Source organism: Trichoderma camerunense (assembly GCF_050948025.1).
Source record: "Trichoderma camerunense strain CBS 138272 chromosome Unknown V8C40scaffold_9, whole genome shotgun sequence".
NCBI classification, from domain to species: Eukaryota; Fungi; Ascomycota; class Sordariomycetes; order Hypocreales; family Hypocreaceae; genus Trichoderma; species Trichoderma camerunense.
The window spans coordinates 1135319-1147707 of record NW_028145361.1 but is presented as its reverse complement, the minus strand read 5'-3'; the positions used below and the strand labels follow the sequence as shown (position 1 = coordinate 1147707).

General features: G+C 50.0%; 6 protein-coding genes across 6 annotated transcripts; 4 read left to right on the top strand and 2 right to left on the bottom strand.

Annotated features, from left to right (window-relative positions):
- Nucleotides 1-28: 28 nt before the first annotated feature.
- On the bottom strand, nt 29-898 carry V8C40DRAFT_245763 (NADH:ubiquinone oxidoreductase subunit NDUFA3). The gene is made up of 2 exons (XM_083215977.1): nt 822-898; nt 29-728 (listed from the first exon to the last, which is right to left on the bottom strand). Exon 2 carries the CDS (start codon nt 720-722, stop codon nt 420-422), a length of 303 nt encoding a protein of 100 aa, XP_083073236.1. The 5' UTR covers nt 723-728; nt 822-898; the 3' UTR covers nt 29-419.
- On the top strand, nt 29-898 carry V8C40DRAFT_245762 (uncharacterized protein). The gene is made up of 3 exons (XM_083215976.1): nt 29-404; nt 539-728; nt 822-898. The coding sequence occupies exon 1, from the start codon at nt 57-59 to the stop codon at nt 324-326; it is 270 nt and encodes an 89-aa protein (XP_083073235.1). The 5' UTR covers nt 29-56; the 3' UTR covers nt 327-404; nt 539-728; nt 822-898.
- Nucleotides 899-1114: 216 nt separating this feature from the next.
- Nucleotides 1115-3254, top strand: V8C40DRAFT_245761 (dolichyl-diphosphooligosaccharide-protein glycotransferase). The gene is made up of 4 exons (XM_083215975.1): nt 1115-1338; nt 1458-1568; nt 1649-2346; nt 2414-3254. The coding sequence occupies exons 1-4, from the start codon at nt 1197-1199 to the stop codon at nt 2825-2827; spliced, it is 1365 nt and encodes a 454-aa protein (XP_083073234.1). The 5' UTR covers nt 1115-1196; the 3' UTR covers nt 2828-3254.
- A 1682-nt stretch (nt 3255-4936) lies between these two features.
- Nucleotides 4937-7895, top strand: V8C40DRAFT_245758 (transcription factor domain-containing protein). The gene is made up of 5 exons (XM_083215974.1): nt 4937-5797; nt 5859-5939; nt 6007-6590; nt 6664-6828; nt 6885-7895. Exons 1-5 carry the CDS (start codon nt 5144-5146, stop codon nt 7477-7479), a joined length of 2079 nt encoding a protein of 692 aa, XP_083073233.1. The 5' UTR covers nt 4937-5143; the 3' UTR covers nt 7480-7895.
- Nucleotides 7896-7932: 37 nt separating this feature from the next.
- On the bottom strand, nt 7933-10189 carry V8C40DRAFT_287664 (sugar porter family MFS transporter; the record flags this gene model as incomplete). The annotated part of the gene is made up of 12 exons (XM_083222754.1): nt 7933-8230; nt 8298-8344; nt 8397-8608; nt 8669-8886; nt 8941-8972; nt 9024-9281; nt 9338-9473; nt 9523-9557; nt 9614-9891; nt 9963-9978; nt 10044-10097; nt 10178-10189. The coding sequence occupies 12 exons, from the start codon at nt 10187-10189 to the stop codon at nt 7933-7935; spliced, it is 1596 nt and encodes a 531-aa protein (XP_083073232.1).
- A 228-nt stretch (nt 10190-10417) lies between these two features.
- On the top strand, nt 10418-12377 carry V8C40DRAFT_287662 (enolase C-terminal domain-like protein). The gene is made up of 4 exons (XM_083222753.1): nt 10418-10827; nt 10885-11662; nt 11728-11949; nt 12012-12377. The coding sequence occupies exons 1-4, from the start codon at nt 10731-10733 to the stop codon at nt 12310-12312; spliced, it is 1398 nt and encodes a 465-aa protein (XP_083073231.1). The 5' UTR covers nt 10418-10730; the 3' UTR covers nt 12313-12377.
- Nucleotides 12378-12389: the final 12 nt, after the last annotated feature.

The window sequence follows — 12389 nt, the reverse complement described above, 5'->3', positions numbered from 1 at the left end:
TCAAAAGTTGGACATTGCATGCTGTAGCGAGAGAGAGAAAGTGAAGAAGTTTTTGGATGGGAGGCATCAAAGTAGAAACGAACGAAAGAAGAAGAGCGGATTTTTGTAATTTGCATCAATTGTTTGAATTTAGAGGTCTGGTAAATGTTTCCTGCCCTGCTCTTTTGGCCCTTCTTCCTCTTCCTCCGAGTGTGTTTTTACATGATTTGAATAACGCCGTGGTGGTTTGTTTGTGTATGTATGTATGTACAGGGACTTTAAGTCTGCGATTCCGGCCCTTTTATGACTCGATGCGGAAGTTCCCTGGTTGGCTTTTGAAAAAGTGACGTTTCGTCTTGGATTGAGTGAAGCGGTTTTTTATTTGTCGTCGTAGCCTGTCACTTGTTTCCGGGGACCGGCGGGAACTGTATAGCAGAGGGTTAGTTGGAAAACTCTCTCTCATATCTTGAATTATCCTCCACAAGTGCTCTCTCTCTCTTATCCTGTATTCTCCTCCACAAGTGCCTTGGAGGCCGATTCATTGGCGGGTAAAACGTACCGGGATAGGTGACGGGGACGGGCGCAGGGTCGACGTCGCCGAGCATGTGGCGGATAGGAGGAACAATGGGCATGAGAGCCGGGCCGGTTGCGCCGACGACGACGGACCAGAAGTAGGCGGGACGCTCGCGGGCTGCCCAGGCGCAGTACTTGAGGGGCTGCGACCAGAAGAGGGGAGAAGACATGATGGGCTGAACGGTGCGATCAATTGGCTGGAGTTAGTGAGTGATTCGACTAGCTGTAGAGATAGAGAAGAGAAGGATGGAATAGAGGGCGTAACGTACCGAGTTTGGGGGTGTGAGGGTTGTTGGAGTTCGGAGGTGCGAGATATCAGATATCGTCGGATTTGGGTGACATGAGGTTTACGCTCAAAGAGTCGTGATGCTTTGCTTGCTTCGGCTTAACCGCGGCAAAAGAGAGAAGAAAAAAGCTACCTAAGCAGATGTACCTTTGTACCTTTGTAACTGATTGCAGTAAAGTGACGAACTGCCAAGAGTCGTCTGGGGCCCCACAGCGGGAACGAGGCTACGTATCCCCAAGTGGTCTGTACTTGTGGTATTACTGTAGTTGTGGGAAGCTCTTGGATTCGCACCTCTTCTGACCCAGACATTGTCCTTTGTCAACCACATTTTCTTTTTTTGTTTCAATCAGCTGATAAGATGTGGTCGCTTCTGAGCGTGGCTGCGGCGCTGTTTGCGGCGGCTGCTTCGGCGGTTAGCACGGGCGGGAGCCGCTTGTTGGTGGTGCTGGACGATGTTGCTGAAAAGGATACGTATGGCCAGTTTCTGGGGGATCTCACAGGTATGTTTGGAGCTTCTTTTTTCTTTTGGAGAGGGGCAATTGGGTGGAGAGATAGAGCTGGAGCTTGGATTGGGATTGGATTGGGAGATTGAAGCTGGAAAACTGACTGATTGCAACAGCGCGAGGCTTTGATGTTTCGTACGAGACGCCACGGAGTGAGGGCCTGACGCTGTTCCATCTTGGCGAGAGGAAATACGACCACTTGCTATTCCTGCCTTCCAAGGTCAAGGGTATGTTGCCATCTATTCTCTACATCATGTCAACACTATCAATGGCTTGCTGATTACTGACATTGTGTTGCTGCTTGCAGGCCTCGGTCCAAACTTGACCCCAAACCGTCTCGTCGACTTCGTCAACGCCCAGGGCAACATCCTGCTTGCGCTGTCTTCCACCGTCCCGACCTCCACCTCGCTCGTCTCTCTTCTGTCCGAGCTCGACATTTCCCTCCCCATTGAGCGCACCGGTACCGTCGTCGACCACTTCAACTATGACACCGTTTCCGCTGCCGAATCCCACGACGTCCTCGTCCTCGATGCGCCCTCCAACGTTCGCCCTGGCCTAAAGTCCTACTTTGAGGTCCCCGGTGGTGTCTTGGCCTTCCCTCACGCTGTTGGCCATGTCCTTGGCTCTGGTCCTCTGCTCACTCCCGTTGTTCGCGCACCTGCCACTGCTTACACCTATAACCCCAAGGAGCAAGCCGAGGTCCTTGACGCTGATGACTTGTTCGCTGCGGGCCAGCAACTGGCGCTTGTGTCGGTGGTGCAGGCGCGCAACTCTGCTCGCGTGACTGTTCTCGGCTCTGCTGAGATGCTGCAGGACAAGTGGCTCGATGCCAAGGTTACCAAGGTGGGCGGCAAGAGCGTCAAGGCTGACAACAAGGAATTCGCCCGACGAGTGGCTGGCTGGACGTTCCAGGAGATTGGCGTCCTGCGAGTCAACAGCATTGAGCACAAGCTTCAGGAGACTGAGGAGCTCAACCCGGAAATCTACCGTATCAAGAACGATGTGGTGAGTTTGCACATGAAGTCCTGCTGAAGTGTGTATCGCATCTCGGCTGACGTTTATCATCATCTAGTCTTATGCCATTTCTCTGTCCGAGTACAGCTGGGACAAGTGGGTGCCCTTTACCCTTCCTGAAGACGATGTTCTCCAGCTCGAGTTTTCCATGCTTTCTCCCTTCCACCGCCTGAACCTGGCTCTTACCGGCACCACTGACGATGCTGCCGTCTACGGCGTTTCCTTTACTCTTCCCGACCAGCATGGAATCTTCAACTTCAAGGTCAACTACAAGCGCCCCTACCTCACCTATGTCGAGGAGAAGAACACCGTCAGCGTCCGCCACTTTGCACACGACGAGTGGCCTCGCAGCTTTGTCATCTCGGGTGCCTGGCCATGGATCTCCGGCATCGGCGCGACGGTCTCTGGCTTTGTTGGCTTCTGCGCGATATGGATGTACAGCAAGCCCGTGAGCAAGGGCAAGAAGAACTGAAGAGATACAAGGACATAGCCATAGCGTTGGGTGAAGCGGATGAAGAGATAGGAGCAGGGCGGTGGATTTTTTGGGACACGCCCTTGCGAGAGAGTTGGGGTGCTGTAGATTTTGTTTTTATGTACGATTTGCAATCTGGCGGGCCACGAAATACCCATGGATGGCACACTGAAATCCGCCGGAGTGGGAGGATCTTTACGAGTAGAGTAGAGACTACGAAAAACAGACGAGATGGAATAGAATTTTTGCGCTTTGAAGAGGCTCGCTTGGTTGCTTGTGTATGATCTTCTCAAGAACGATTAACCAGTCAAGAATTCTGTTCCCATTCATCTATCTACCCTTGCTGAATGCGCCAGATGACTACCAAATTGCAACAAAGACTTTCCACACCACAACAACATGAAGTGAACAAACATGACACCCTCAGATTAGCTCTCTTAGGTTCTCATCGGCAACTCGCAGCCACGAGCTTTTACACCCGCTGCTGTTGTCTGCAAATTTGGCTTTTTGGACCTTGAATCATCACCAGGTGGTCTCAGTTTGTTCAAACATGAAACAAGAAGAAAATGTACCAGTCCCCCCTCTCTTCTCCCCAGATCACTTCCCACCAATGCACCATTTGATCTGTTCTGAACCTCAAGGGAAAATCCTATCTGTTGAACCCTCAGCCTGCTCCGATTGAAAACTATATCCCACAAGGGAACAAGGAATCATGAGTCTGTTGAGCCTTTCGGTCAAGAGACTTCTCCGAGGTGCTAAGATGTCGGTCATTGCGGCTACTGTGAGGGAATTCAACAAACGGGGATTTTACACAAGGAACTGACAGGACAAAGAGGAAAACACAAAGGAAAGGAAGTGAATAGGAAGAAGAAGGGGGGAAACTGGTGCTCGCTCAGATTTCTGTTCTTTGGAAGGCGGACAGGTGCCAACGGTGGTTTTGGGGTGAGCCAGAACCGAACCAGGAGGCTTTCCCTTTTGTCTTGTGTGAAGAGATATCATCACTGAGAGCACAAGTCGGATGCCCAATCCATGGGGGAGGCAAATGGGTAGAGAAGAGGGCAGAGGCAAAGGGGGAGTAGAAAAGAGTTTTGAAGAAGAAGTTTTGGGGGAGAAGCGAAGTGGAAGCTACGAAGAGTGTGGCAAGACGAGGCGAGGCGAGGCGAAGGGGGAGGGATACTCCGTAGAGTAAAGTAGCACGGGCTGGTTTGGGTAGAGCACGGGTTGAGGTGGGCTGGGAGAAGGGGGAGAAGTGGTTTGAGCAAAGGAGCATCGGGCATCAGCAGAGTGAGAAAACAAAGTGGTGATGAGAAGTTGGAAACAAAGTTGGGGAGAAGAAGGCAGGAGAAAGCTGCTGTGCGAGGGATGCGTGATGAAGAAAGGAAGAAGAAAGGAGGAAGAGGTTGTGGTGACGAGGGCGTTTGCTTTATAGCAGAAAGAAAAAATTCAAACCGGGTGCCGGCCAGGCGATTGTTCCGGGCTTTTCGATGGAACGCAGTGGAAGCATTCAGAAGTTGCGCAGCTTCACTTTGTGTTGGCAGCTGGCGAGAGCTGTTCGATGTGAACGAAAAGTGAGGCGTGGTTGAGATGCTGTGTTTGACAGCTGCACGACGGTTTTGGTGGTTTGAAAGGAGGTGAATTGGGCGCGGGGATTTGGGAACGCGCTTATGGGGGTTTTTAGCGCTGTGGGAGGGTGGGATTGGGGGCATGCAGGTACCGCTAGTGGCAGGGATTTGGGGGAAGCTAGCGCTGGAGAGGGACTGTGGATTTGGGGGATTAGGCGCGTTGCCGGGGCTGTCAATCAGTGTCTGGCTGGCTGTCGGTCATTGAAGCTGCAGATCTGGAGGCAGTTTTGATGGATTGGGTTGGGTGGTGATACCGTCAAAGGATTGGGAAGAGTCAAAATGCTATGTGACTCAAGTATCTAATTCAACTATTCTCTTTCACGGCTGATAATATATTGATCTTCTATAGCATGGCAGAAATGACACCGATGAACTGCTGCGATATCGTCGTTTGACCCCAGTTAGTCAGCACCGCCTCCCGGCAAAGTTGCTCTTCAGCCACCGGCCATGGCAAGCAATAGCGTCACGATTCCATTCCCCTTCTGGACTAAAATGCCTGGCAGCCATCCATTTAACTTGTGTCTGACAATGCTGGACTCTTTAAACCTCATCTATACTGATTTACCACTGTTTCGGGGCCTCAGTTCCATCCAGTCGTGATCCATCATCTGTGCTGTGGGAGTCCACTCGCGCCTTGAGAGTGAGAGACAAAGAGAGAGAGAGAGTCAGACAGCCAGCCAACCCTCGGCTAAAGATGGACCATTCAGACGAGCAATCTGTATCACCGGCCACCATCCACCTCGTCAGCAGGAAAAAGAAGCGCGCCTCAAAGGCCTGCTCATGCTGTCGGACTCGCAAGATCCGCTGCGATGTGCTCAAGACCGGAGTTCCCTGCACAAAGTGCCAGCTCGATGGCTTTGAATGCGTCGTTCAGGCTCGCAAGAAGCGGCGCGGGAAGAATGAGATGGACAAGCAGTCGCCATCGCCGGGCCAGGACTTGACCATCACCGGTGCCGCAAGACCGTCGTCGCCTCGCTCAATCCCGCCACACGCCATGCTTCATCAAGTTCCTCACTATCCCTTCTTTCGCAGCTTTGCCCCTGACAGCCAGCCGTCTTTGCTGGCCGTCTCACAGGATCCCCGTCGTCTCTCGGGTTCTATCAAGCATTCTCGGTTGGATGAAGAGGATATCCAGTATCTGAAACGGAAAGGTGCTCTCAGTCTTCCCCCAAAGGGAGTCATGGACGAGTTTATTTCCAACTATTTCCAGCTCTTCCATCCATTCTTTCCCATCATCGACAAGTCCAACTTTCTGGCCACCTACTATCGAAGCGATCGTGGCGCTGCATCTCTTTCTCAAGGTCCAAGTTTGTTGCTTCTACAGACCATACTATTCACGGCCAGTGCGGTATGTAATCACTCATTATTCGAGAAGTAAGGTAGTGGGTGTGCTTACTGGAGGTTCATAGACGGTGCCTATAAATGTCGTCCGAGACGCTGGCTTCACAACTCGAAAAGAGGCGAGAATTGCACTCCACAAAAGAGCACGGGTGAGTCTCTTTCAAGGCCAAGTTATTAGCATGATGTCTGTACTCGCGCTTATACTCGTCCTCGTAGTATCTATACGACTTTGATTTTGAGTCAGATAATATTACAAACATCCAAGCACTCCTTCTGATGAGCCACTACTACCCATCCATGGTTGAGCAAAAGCACACCTGGTTCTGGATCCACCAGGCCATCAGTCTTGCGCAAGGAGTTGGCCTGCACCGAAATGCCCCCCAGGAACCCCAGCGCAAACTCTGGGCCAGATTATGGTGGGCATGCCTCGTCAGAGACAGGCTCACCACGCTCGGCACGGGACGCCCAATGCATATCAACAGTCTGGATTGTACAGTTCCAATGCTCACGCTCGATGATCTCAAGGAGGATGGCGACAGCGAAGATGACCGAACCGTCAAGGAGTTTTTCATCGAGTTTGTGAAGCTTTGCCAGTACATGGAAGGAGTGCTGTCGCTCCCTCATAACATTGCTACGGAACCAGGATCACTGGAGGAGCAGATTGGCCTCTGCGAAGACACCCTCCAGCACTGGCGTTTGAATTTGGTCCCGAGTGCGAGATTGCACGAAGAGTATGGGAGGGATTTTGACAAACGGGGTATTTGCACTCTCTACAGGGCGCTCCTACATCTCATGTACAAGTGAGTTCGCCCGGGTTCCTGATCTCTGCATTTAGTTGCTCTCAAGTTGTCGACGTAACTAACATGTCGCAAGTATTGTCGTCATCGCTCTTCACAAATCACATCAGGTTTTGGATGAGAGCCGCCCCAGTGGTGCACAGCCTCCATTGCCAAAAGTTCAAGCAGCTGCCGAAGACTCGACTCGACTAGCTGGTGAGCTCGTCAGATTAGATCTGATCAAGTATTGTCCGACGATATGGTAACTGCCTTTCCGCGCTTATGCTGCGAGCTGAACATGTGCTAATCCTTTCGCAGTGTAACCGCTATCCTGCCGCCGCTTATCGTGCATCTTCTCATGATGCGATCTTCTCCAGACCCAGTTAGCAGACAGCCCCATATCGACAGATTCAACAAGTGTATGGGGTTGCTGGAACAGCTTGGCGATATTTATTGGCATGCGAGCTTCTATCACGACTTCTTCAAGCTTGCAGTCTTGCATTCACAAGGACCAGCAGCATACACCAACGGAAAGGAGCAAGATCCTCTTGTGGCATTTCTCAACGACCACATGCCCGTCAAGCTACCTGTTCTCAGAGGCACAGAACTCTACAGTCAAAACGCCAGTCGACGGCGTACACCGACAGGGGATGATGTCGAAGACAACCCTACAAAGCCTACAGCTACATCAGGTCGGGACGATGATATCGCTGATCCCGCAACAATCGCTACGACTACTGCCGCCACCCAGACCGGGTTTTTGGCTTCAACAACGCAGGCTTCCGTACCTTACGAGCTTGGCACCGATGATTTGGGCCTTGGGGCCGTTGCCCTTCCAGACACCAATCTTCAACTTTTCGAAGATTGGCTGGATGAGTATGGGTATTTTCACAACATCTTCCCGTCTGCTTAAGTGTACATTGTTTCTGTGTGGGATTAGCTATTTGTCACCCAAGCGACTGCGTGGAATTCAAGGGTAAGAACAGGATGCCAAAGAGAGTCTTCTTCTCTGCTACTACCGGTGCTTATCTAGGTAACAGACGCCTTGACTATCTGTAGCTGTCGTACTTTCTTCTAGTATCGCTGCACATCGCTGCTTTCTTCTCATATCTGCTACTACAGCTGTATTTCTCTAGTATCTGGTATTGTTACTAGCCTTACAATCGAGACACGAGATGTTGGATATCAGACTTGGAGTGCTGAATAGTCAGTCTCTTTCTTCAGCATTAATGTATAGCTGCATGATCATAGGCTAGTCCAACTTATGGTTGGGCACCTAAGAGGCGTCCAAGTGGCGTCCATAGTATGTAAATATAATCACAATCTTCGTACACATCAGATACGCCGCAAAGATGATCCCAGCAGCCTACTTCTCCTCTCCGTGAACATTACCCTCAACTACATCCTCCACCTGCCTCACCTTATCCTTCAAAACCATACCATCCTCATCAAATACAGTGAGCGCCTCGCCATGCTCCAAATCTCGCTGGAACAGCGCCCCGATCCTGGTGGCCTCGGGATCGAGGAACGTCCACACAGATCGCCCCTTGGAAAACAAAAAGTCCATCTCTTCAAGTGTTTTGCCGGCCGACTCGGGGTAGAATAGGTATACGACGACGGACATGAGATAGCAGAGGGCCATGAATATCATGTATAGTTTCCAACTGTTGTGATTACAAAACACGTCAGCATGCTATCAAATAAAATAGAAGTATGAGGAGAAATGCGTACCTGATCTTTGCCATTGCGGTGGGAATGTACAAGGCAAACCAAAAGTTCTATATTCGATTAGTCTGGCGTTCATCACAGGAGTAATCAACTCCTACTTACGATGAACCAGTTCGTCGCAGTCGTCATGGACGTGGCTCGACCACGCATGCTCATGCTGAAAATCTCGGGCGGATACACCCAAGCGACACAAGCCCAAGTGATTGCAAACCAGGCAACATATATGTACACGAAAGCGATAATTGTTCGCGATGCGGCGGCATTCGTAAAGTCGAAATTCGTCTTTTGTGTAAGCGAGTCGAAGACCGGGTCACCTAGCAGCGGGGAATTAGTATACGAGATGGTAAATCTACACGGGAATCAGCATCACATACCATAAGCTTTCATCAGGACACCGATAATCATCATAGAAATGCCCATTCCGACGCCGCCGATAACCATGGGCCATCTTCGACCCCATTTGTCCATGTAGTACATGTTTGGATATGTGAAGACGTTGAGGACAACGCCCTGAAGACCGTTTGCTAGGAGGGATGAAGAAGTTGCTCCGAGACCGGCTTGTTGGAAGAGAAAGACGGCGTAGTACATGATGCTAAGTCTAGTTAGAATGAAGTACTCATAGAGGGATAGTATAAAGCCAACTTACACATTGATGCCAGTCATTGATTGCCAAAATTGCTGTTTTCGTTAGCCCTTAGTTATAAGAAGCGAAAATTCGGTGAAGCTTACGACACCAATCCCGATCCACATGCGGCGTCTTTGCGATCCAAGCAGCAAGTCAAAATAGCTGGGCGGTGGGTGATTCTTCTCAAATGAAAGCTTGGCCACAATCTCTGCGAGTTCTGCTTGCACGTAGGGATCATTAATGTCGCCACCGGCGTGGACTTGGGCAAGCACCTGCAGGGCTTCTTCTTGTCTGTCTTTCTGGACAAGCCATCTGGGTGATTCGGGCATAAACCACATGGTGACGTGAAGAGTAATAGTAGCCTACACCTCATTAATTATTATCTGCTTGAGATGCTGTTATGGTAGATGTAACTTACAATCATTTGTAAACCCATGGGAAGTCTCCATGCCGCGGAGCCATTGATGTGGCTTGTTCCGAATTGAATCCAAAAAGCAATGAGAATACCGAAGTTGACAAAACACTGGAAAACGCTGATAATACGACCTCGAATCCTACACAATCGTTAACAACAGTTCATACTTATAAGGTGAATTGACATACTCTCGCGGCGCAATTTCACTTTGATACATGGTAACCTAACTCAGTCAGCATCCATCTACCAGATCAACAAGCAGCAATCACAATTCCTCACCATCATCGTCAAGCACCCATTTCCTAGCCCATTGATGACTCTCCCCGCAACAAGAGCCTCAATGTTATTCGCCGCCGCAGAAATGGCACAACCAATCGTAAAGATGGCTGAGCCCAGCAAAATCGTCCTCTTTCTCCCCAGCCTATCCGCAAGGAACGCACCCGTCAACAGAGACCCAGCAAAAGCCCCTGCTAGAATTGACGCGGTGATTCCTCCTTGACGGAAATTGCTTGGATTCTTAAAATACGTCAAGAACTGTGGCATGGCCAAGATGCCGCCTTGGTGACGAGTTAGTTGATATTATTCCCGAAACCGTGGCTTTTTTCTCAATGGGCATTTTTAAACTCACTCATTGAGCCCGTGTCCTAAATGATAAGCAATTAGTTATCATATTTCGATAGTCTTCCCGTGATATAGCTTCCGCACTTACATATCCAAAGGCTAAGCCTCCGGTACATGGCGCAATGCCGTAGAAATAAACTGCCTAATACACCACAACACCACAACATCAGCATCTGATTCCATCTCAACTCAACTCAACAAAGAGAATTATAACATCTTTACCTTTCTCACCATATTGACATATAAACTTAAACAATCAACTTCATCTTATCGTATACATCAATTACACCCATCATCACCAGCTCAATTATATACCAAACTGCCATACCTAGAAATACCCGAAATGCCGTTATGAGCACCATGATTGGACAAGACCATCGACTTACCCCAGACTCCACAACCGCATCACCCCAGATTCGTCTAGTCGGCTGATTAGCCGAGACCCCCAAATACGGGATCATCGTGAACTGGATCCTCCAGATAATTCCCCGACCAACTTCTGGGGTAAGATGGCATCCAGCAGCAACGTTCAGCCGCCGGGACTTTCGAGGAGCCGAAGTGCCGGCTGGAGCTTCATGATTGGCCGTGATACCATCGGTGCAGGTTGCGGTTTCGACATATATCTAATCGCATGTCGCTGAACTTTTGAAGCTATGTAACTCGTGACTGTGGTAGCTTGTTCTGCGTATAAGTATCGTTCAAGGACCTACGATTGTGTTGACTTTTTCTCTTTGTCGACACTTGCAGATTGCGACAGCAGTAATAGAATTTCACAATGGCGCCTTCACGAACAGACACAAACGGCAATGGAGAGTTCCTGGGCTCTTACACAGCCGCCTCAGAAGTCAAGATTACGGGTTTTGAAGCTCATGGTAAGATATCTCTAAGTTCATACTCACAAATATCAGAGACTCATTATACCTTCACAGACTTGAGATTTCCCACCAGCCTCGACCTCTCTGGCTCTGATGCCATGAACCCCGGCCCCAACTACAGCGCCGCATACATCATCCTCAAAACCAACACAGATCTCCAGGGCCACGGCTTCGCATTCACAATCGGCCGCGGCAACAACCTGTGCACAACCGCCGCCGAGATGATCGCCGAGCGCCTCGTCGGCAAATCGCTCGCCGAGCTGACGGAGAACATGGGCCAGACGTGGCGGCACCTCGTCTCCGACTCGCAGCTGCGTTGGGTTGGACCTGAAAAGGGCGTCATTCACTTGGGTCTCAGCACATGTGTTAACGCTGTCTGGGATCTTTGGGGGCGGTACTTGAATAAGCCGGTGTGGAAGATTGTGGCGGACATGACGCCGGAGGAGTTTGTCAATTGTATTGACTTTCGGTATATTGTTGATGCTATTACTCCTGAGGAGGCTATTACGTTGTTGAGGGAGCAGGAGAAGACTAAGGCTGCGAGATTGGAAGATGCGCGTGTTAGTAAGGCTGTGCCGGCTTATACGACGCAAGCTGGCTGGTTGGGCTTTACGGATGAGAAGATGGTGCAGCTGATTAAGTCGAATCTTGACCAGGGCATGGACAAGTTCAAGTTCAAGGTTGGCGGTAACCTTGAGGATGATAAGCGACGACTGCAGATTGCTCGTGATACCATCGGATATGACCGTCTGCTCATGGTGGACGCCAACCAGGTGTGGAGCGTGCCTGAGGCAATTGACTACATGCTTCATCTTGTCAAATATAAGCCACTGTGAGTTGTATACCACTCAACTCGGTTGTAATGGACAAACATACTGACATACGTTAAACTTGCAGTTTCATCGAAGAGCCTACCTCGCCTGACGATATCCTCGGCCACGCCGAGATCAGAAAGGCCCTGAAGCCGCATGGCGTTGGCGTTGCTACCGGCGAGCATTGCCAGAACCGCGTCATGTTTAAGCAGCTGCTTCAAGCTGGATCAATCGACTACTGCCAAATCGATGCTTGCAGATTAGGCGGCGTAAACGAAGTCATGGCCGTTTTGCTAATGGCTAAGAAGTAAGTCCATAACCAATTATTCTCCTGCGCCGGCAGGCTCATATAGCTAACCTATTCGACAGATTTAATGTGCCTATTGTTCCTCACAGCGGTGGCATTGGCCTGAATGAATACACTCAGCATCTTGCTCTGATCAACTACCTGTGCGTGGCGGGAGAAAAGAGCCTGCTGGAACACATCACTTCGTTCCGCGAGGTATTGACGAACCCTTGCCAGACCAAAGATGGCCACTTTGTCACACCACATGAATCGGGATACAGCGTAGAGTATAAGCCTGAGGCGATTGAGAAGTACACATATCCTTCAGGCAGCTTCTGGAGGAGTGAGCAGGGATTGGCTATTATTAATGAGCCAAAGATATAACATTGCAAATAAGATTTAAAGGCGTATTATATAGACAGAAAGTAATTTAAGGATATCTAAATAAGAAAGGGAGTGTC

What these genes read in the sequence shown, in the direction of transcription:
- V8C40DRAFT_245762 (XM_083215976.1), top strand. Translation starts at nt 57, where the DNA reads ATGGGAGGCATCAAAGTAGAAACGAACGAAAGAAGAAGAGCGGATTTT.
- V8C40DRAFT_245761 (XM_083215975.1), top strand. Translation starts at nt 1,197, where the DNA reads ATGTGGTCGCTTCTGAGCGTGGCTGCGGCGCTGTTTGCGGCGGCTGCT. An exon ending in GTTTCTGGGGGATCTCACAG is followed by an intron (nt 1,339 to 1,457) that starts GTATGTTTGGAG and finishes TGATTGCAACAG; the next exon opens with CGCGAGGCTTTGATGTTTCG. An exon ending in ACCGTATCAAGAACGATGTG is followed by an intron (nt 2,347 to 2,413) that starts GTGAGTTTGCAC and finishes ATCATCATCTAG; the next exon opens with TCTTATGCCATTTCTCTGTC.
- V8C40DRAFT_245758 (XM_083215974.1), top strand. Translation starts at nt 5,144, where the DNA reads ATGGACCATTCAGACGAGCAATCTGTATCACCGGCCACCATCCACCTC. An exon ending in CACTCCACAAAAGAGCACGG is followed by an intron (nt 5,940 to 6,006) that starts GTGAGTCTCTTT and finishes TCGTCCTCGTAG; the next exon opens with TATCTATACGACTTTGATTT. An exon ending in CTCCTACATCTCATGTACAA is followed by an intron (nt 6,591 to 6,663) that starts GTGAGTTCGCCC and finishes ACATGTCGCAAG; the next exon opens with TATTGTCGTCATCGCTCTTC.
- V8C40DRAFT_245763 (XM_083215977.1), bottom strand. Translation starts at nt 722, where the DNA reads ATGTCTTCTCCCCTCTTCTGGTCGCAGCCCCTCAAGTACTGCGCCTGG.
- V8C40DRAFT_287662 (XM_083222753.1), top strand. Translation starts at nt 10,731, where the DNA reads ATGGCGCCTTCACGAACAGACACAAACGGCAATGGAGAGTTCCTGGGC. An exon ending in TACGGGTTTTGAAGCTCATG is followed by an intron (nt 10,828 to 10,884) that starts GTAAGATATCTC and finishes ATACCTTCACAG; the next exon opens with ACTTGAGATTTCCCACCAGC. An exon ending in GTTTTGCTAATGGCTAAGAA is followed by an intron (nt 11,950 to 12,011) that starts GTAAGTCCATAA and finishes CCTATTCGACAG; the next exon opens with ATTTAATGTGCCTATTGTTC.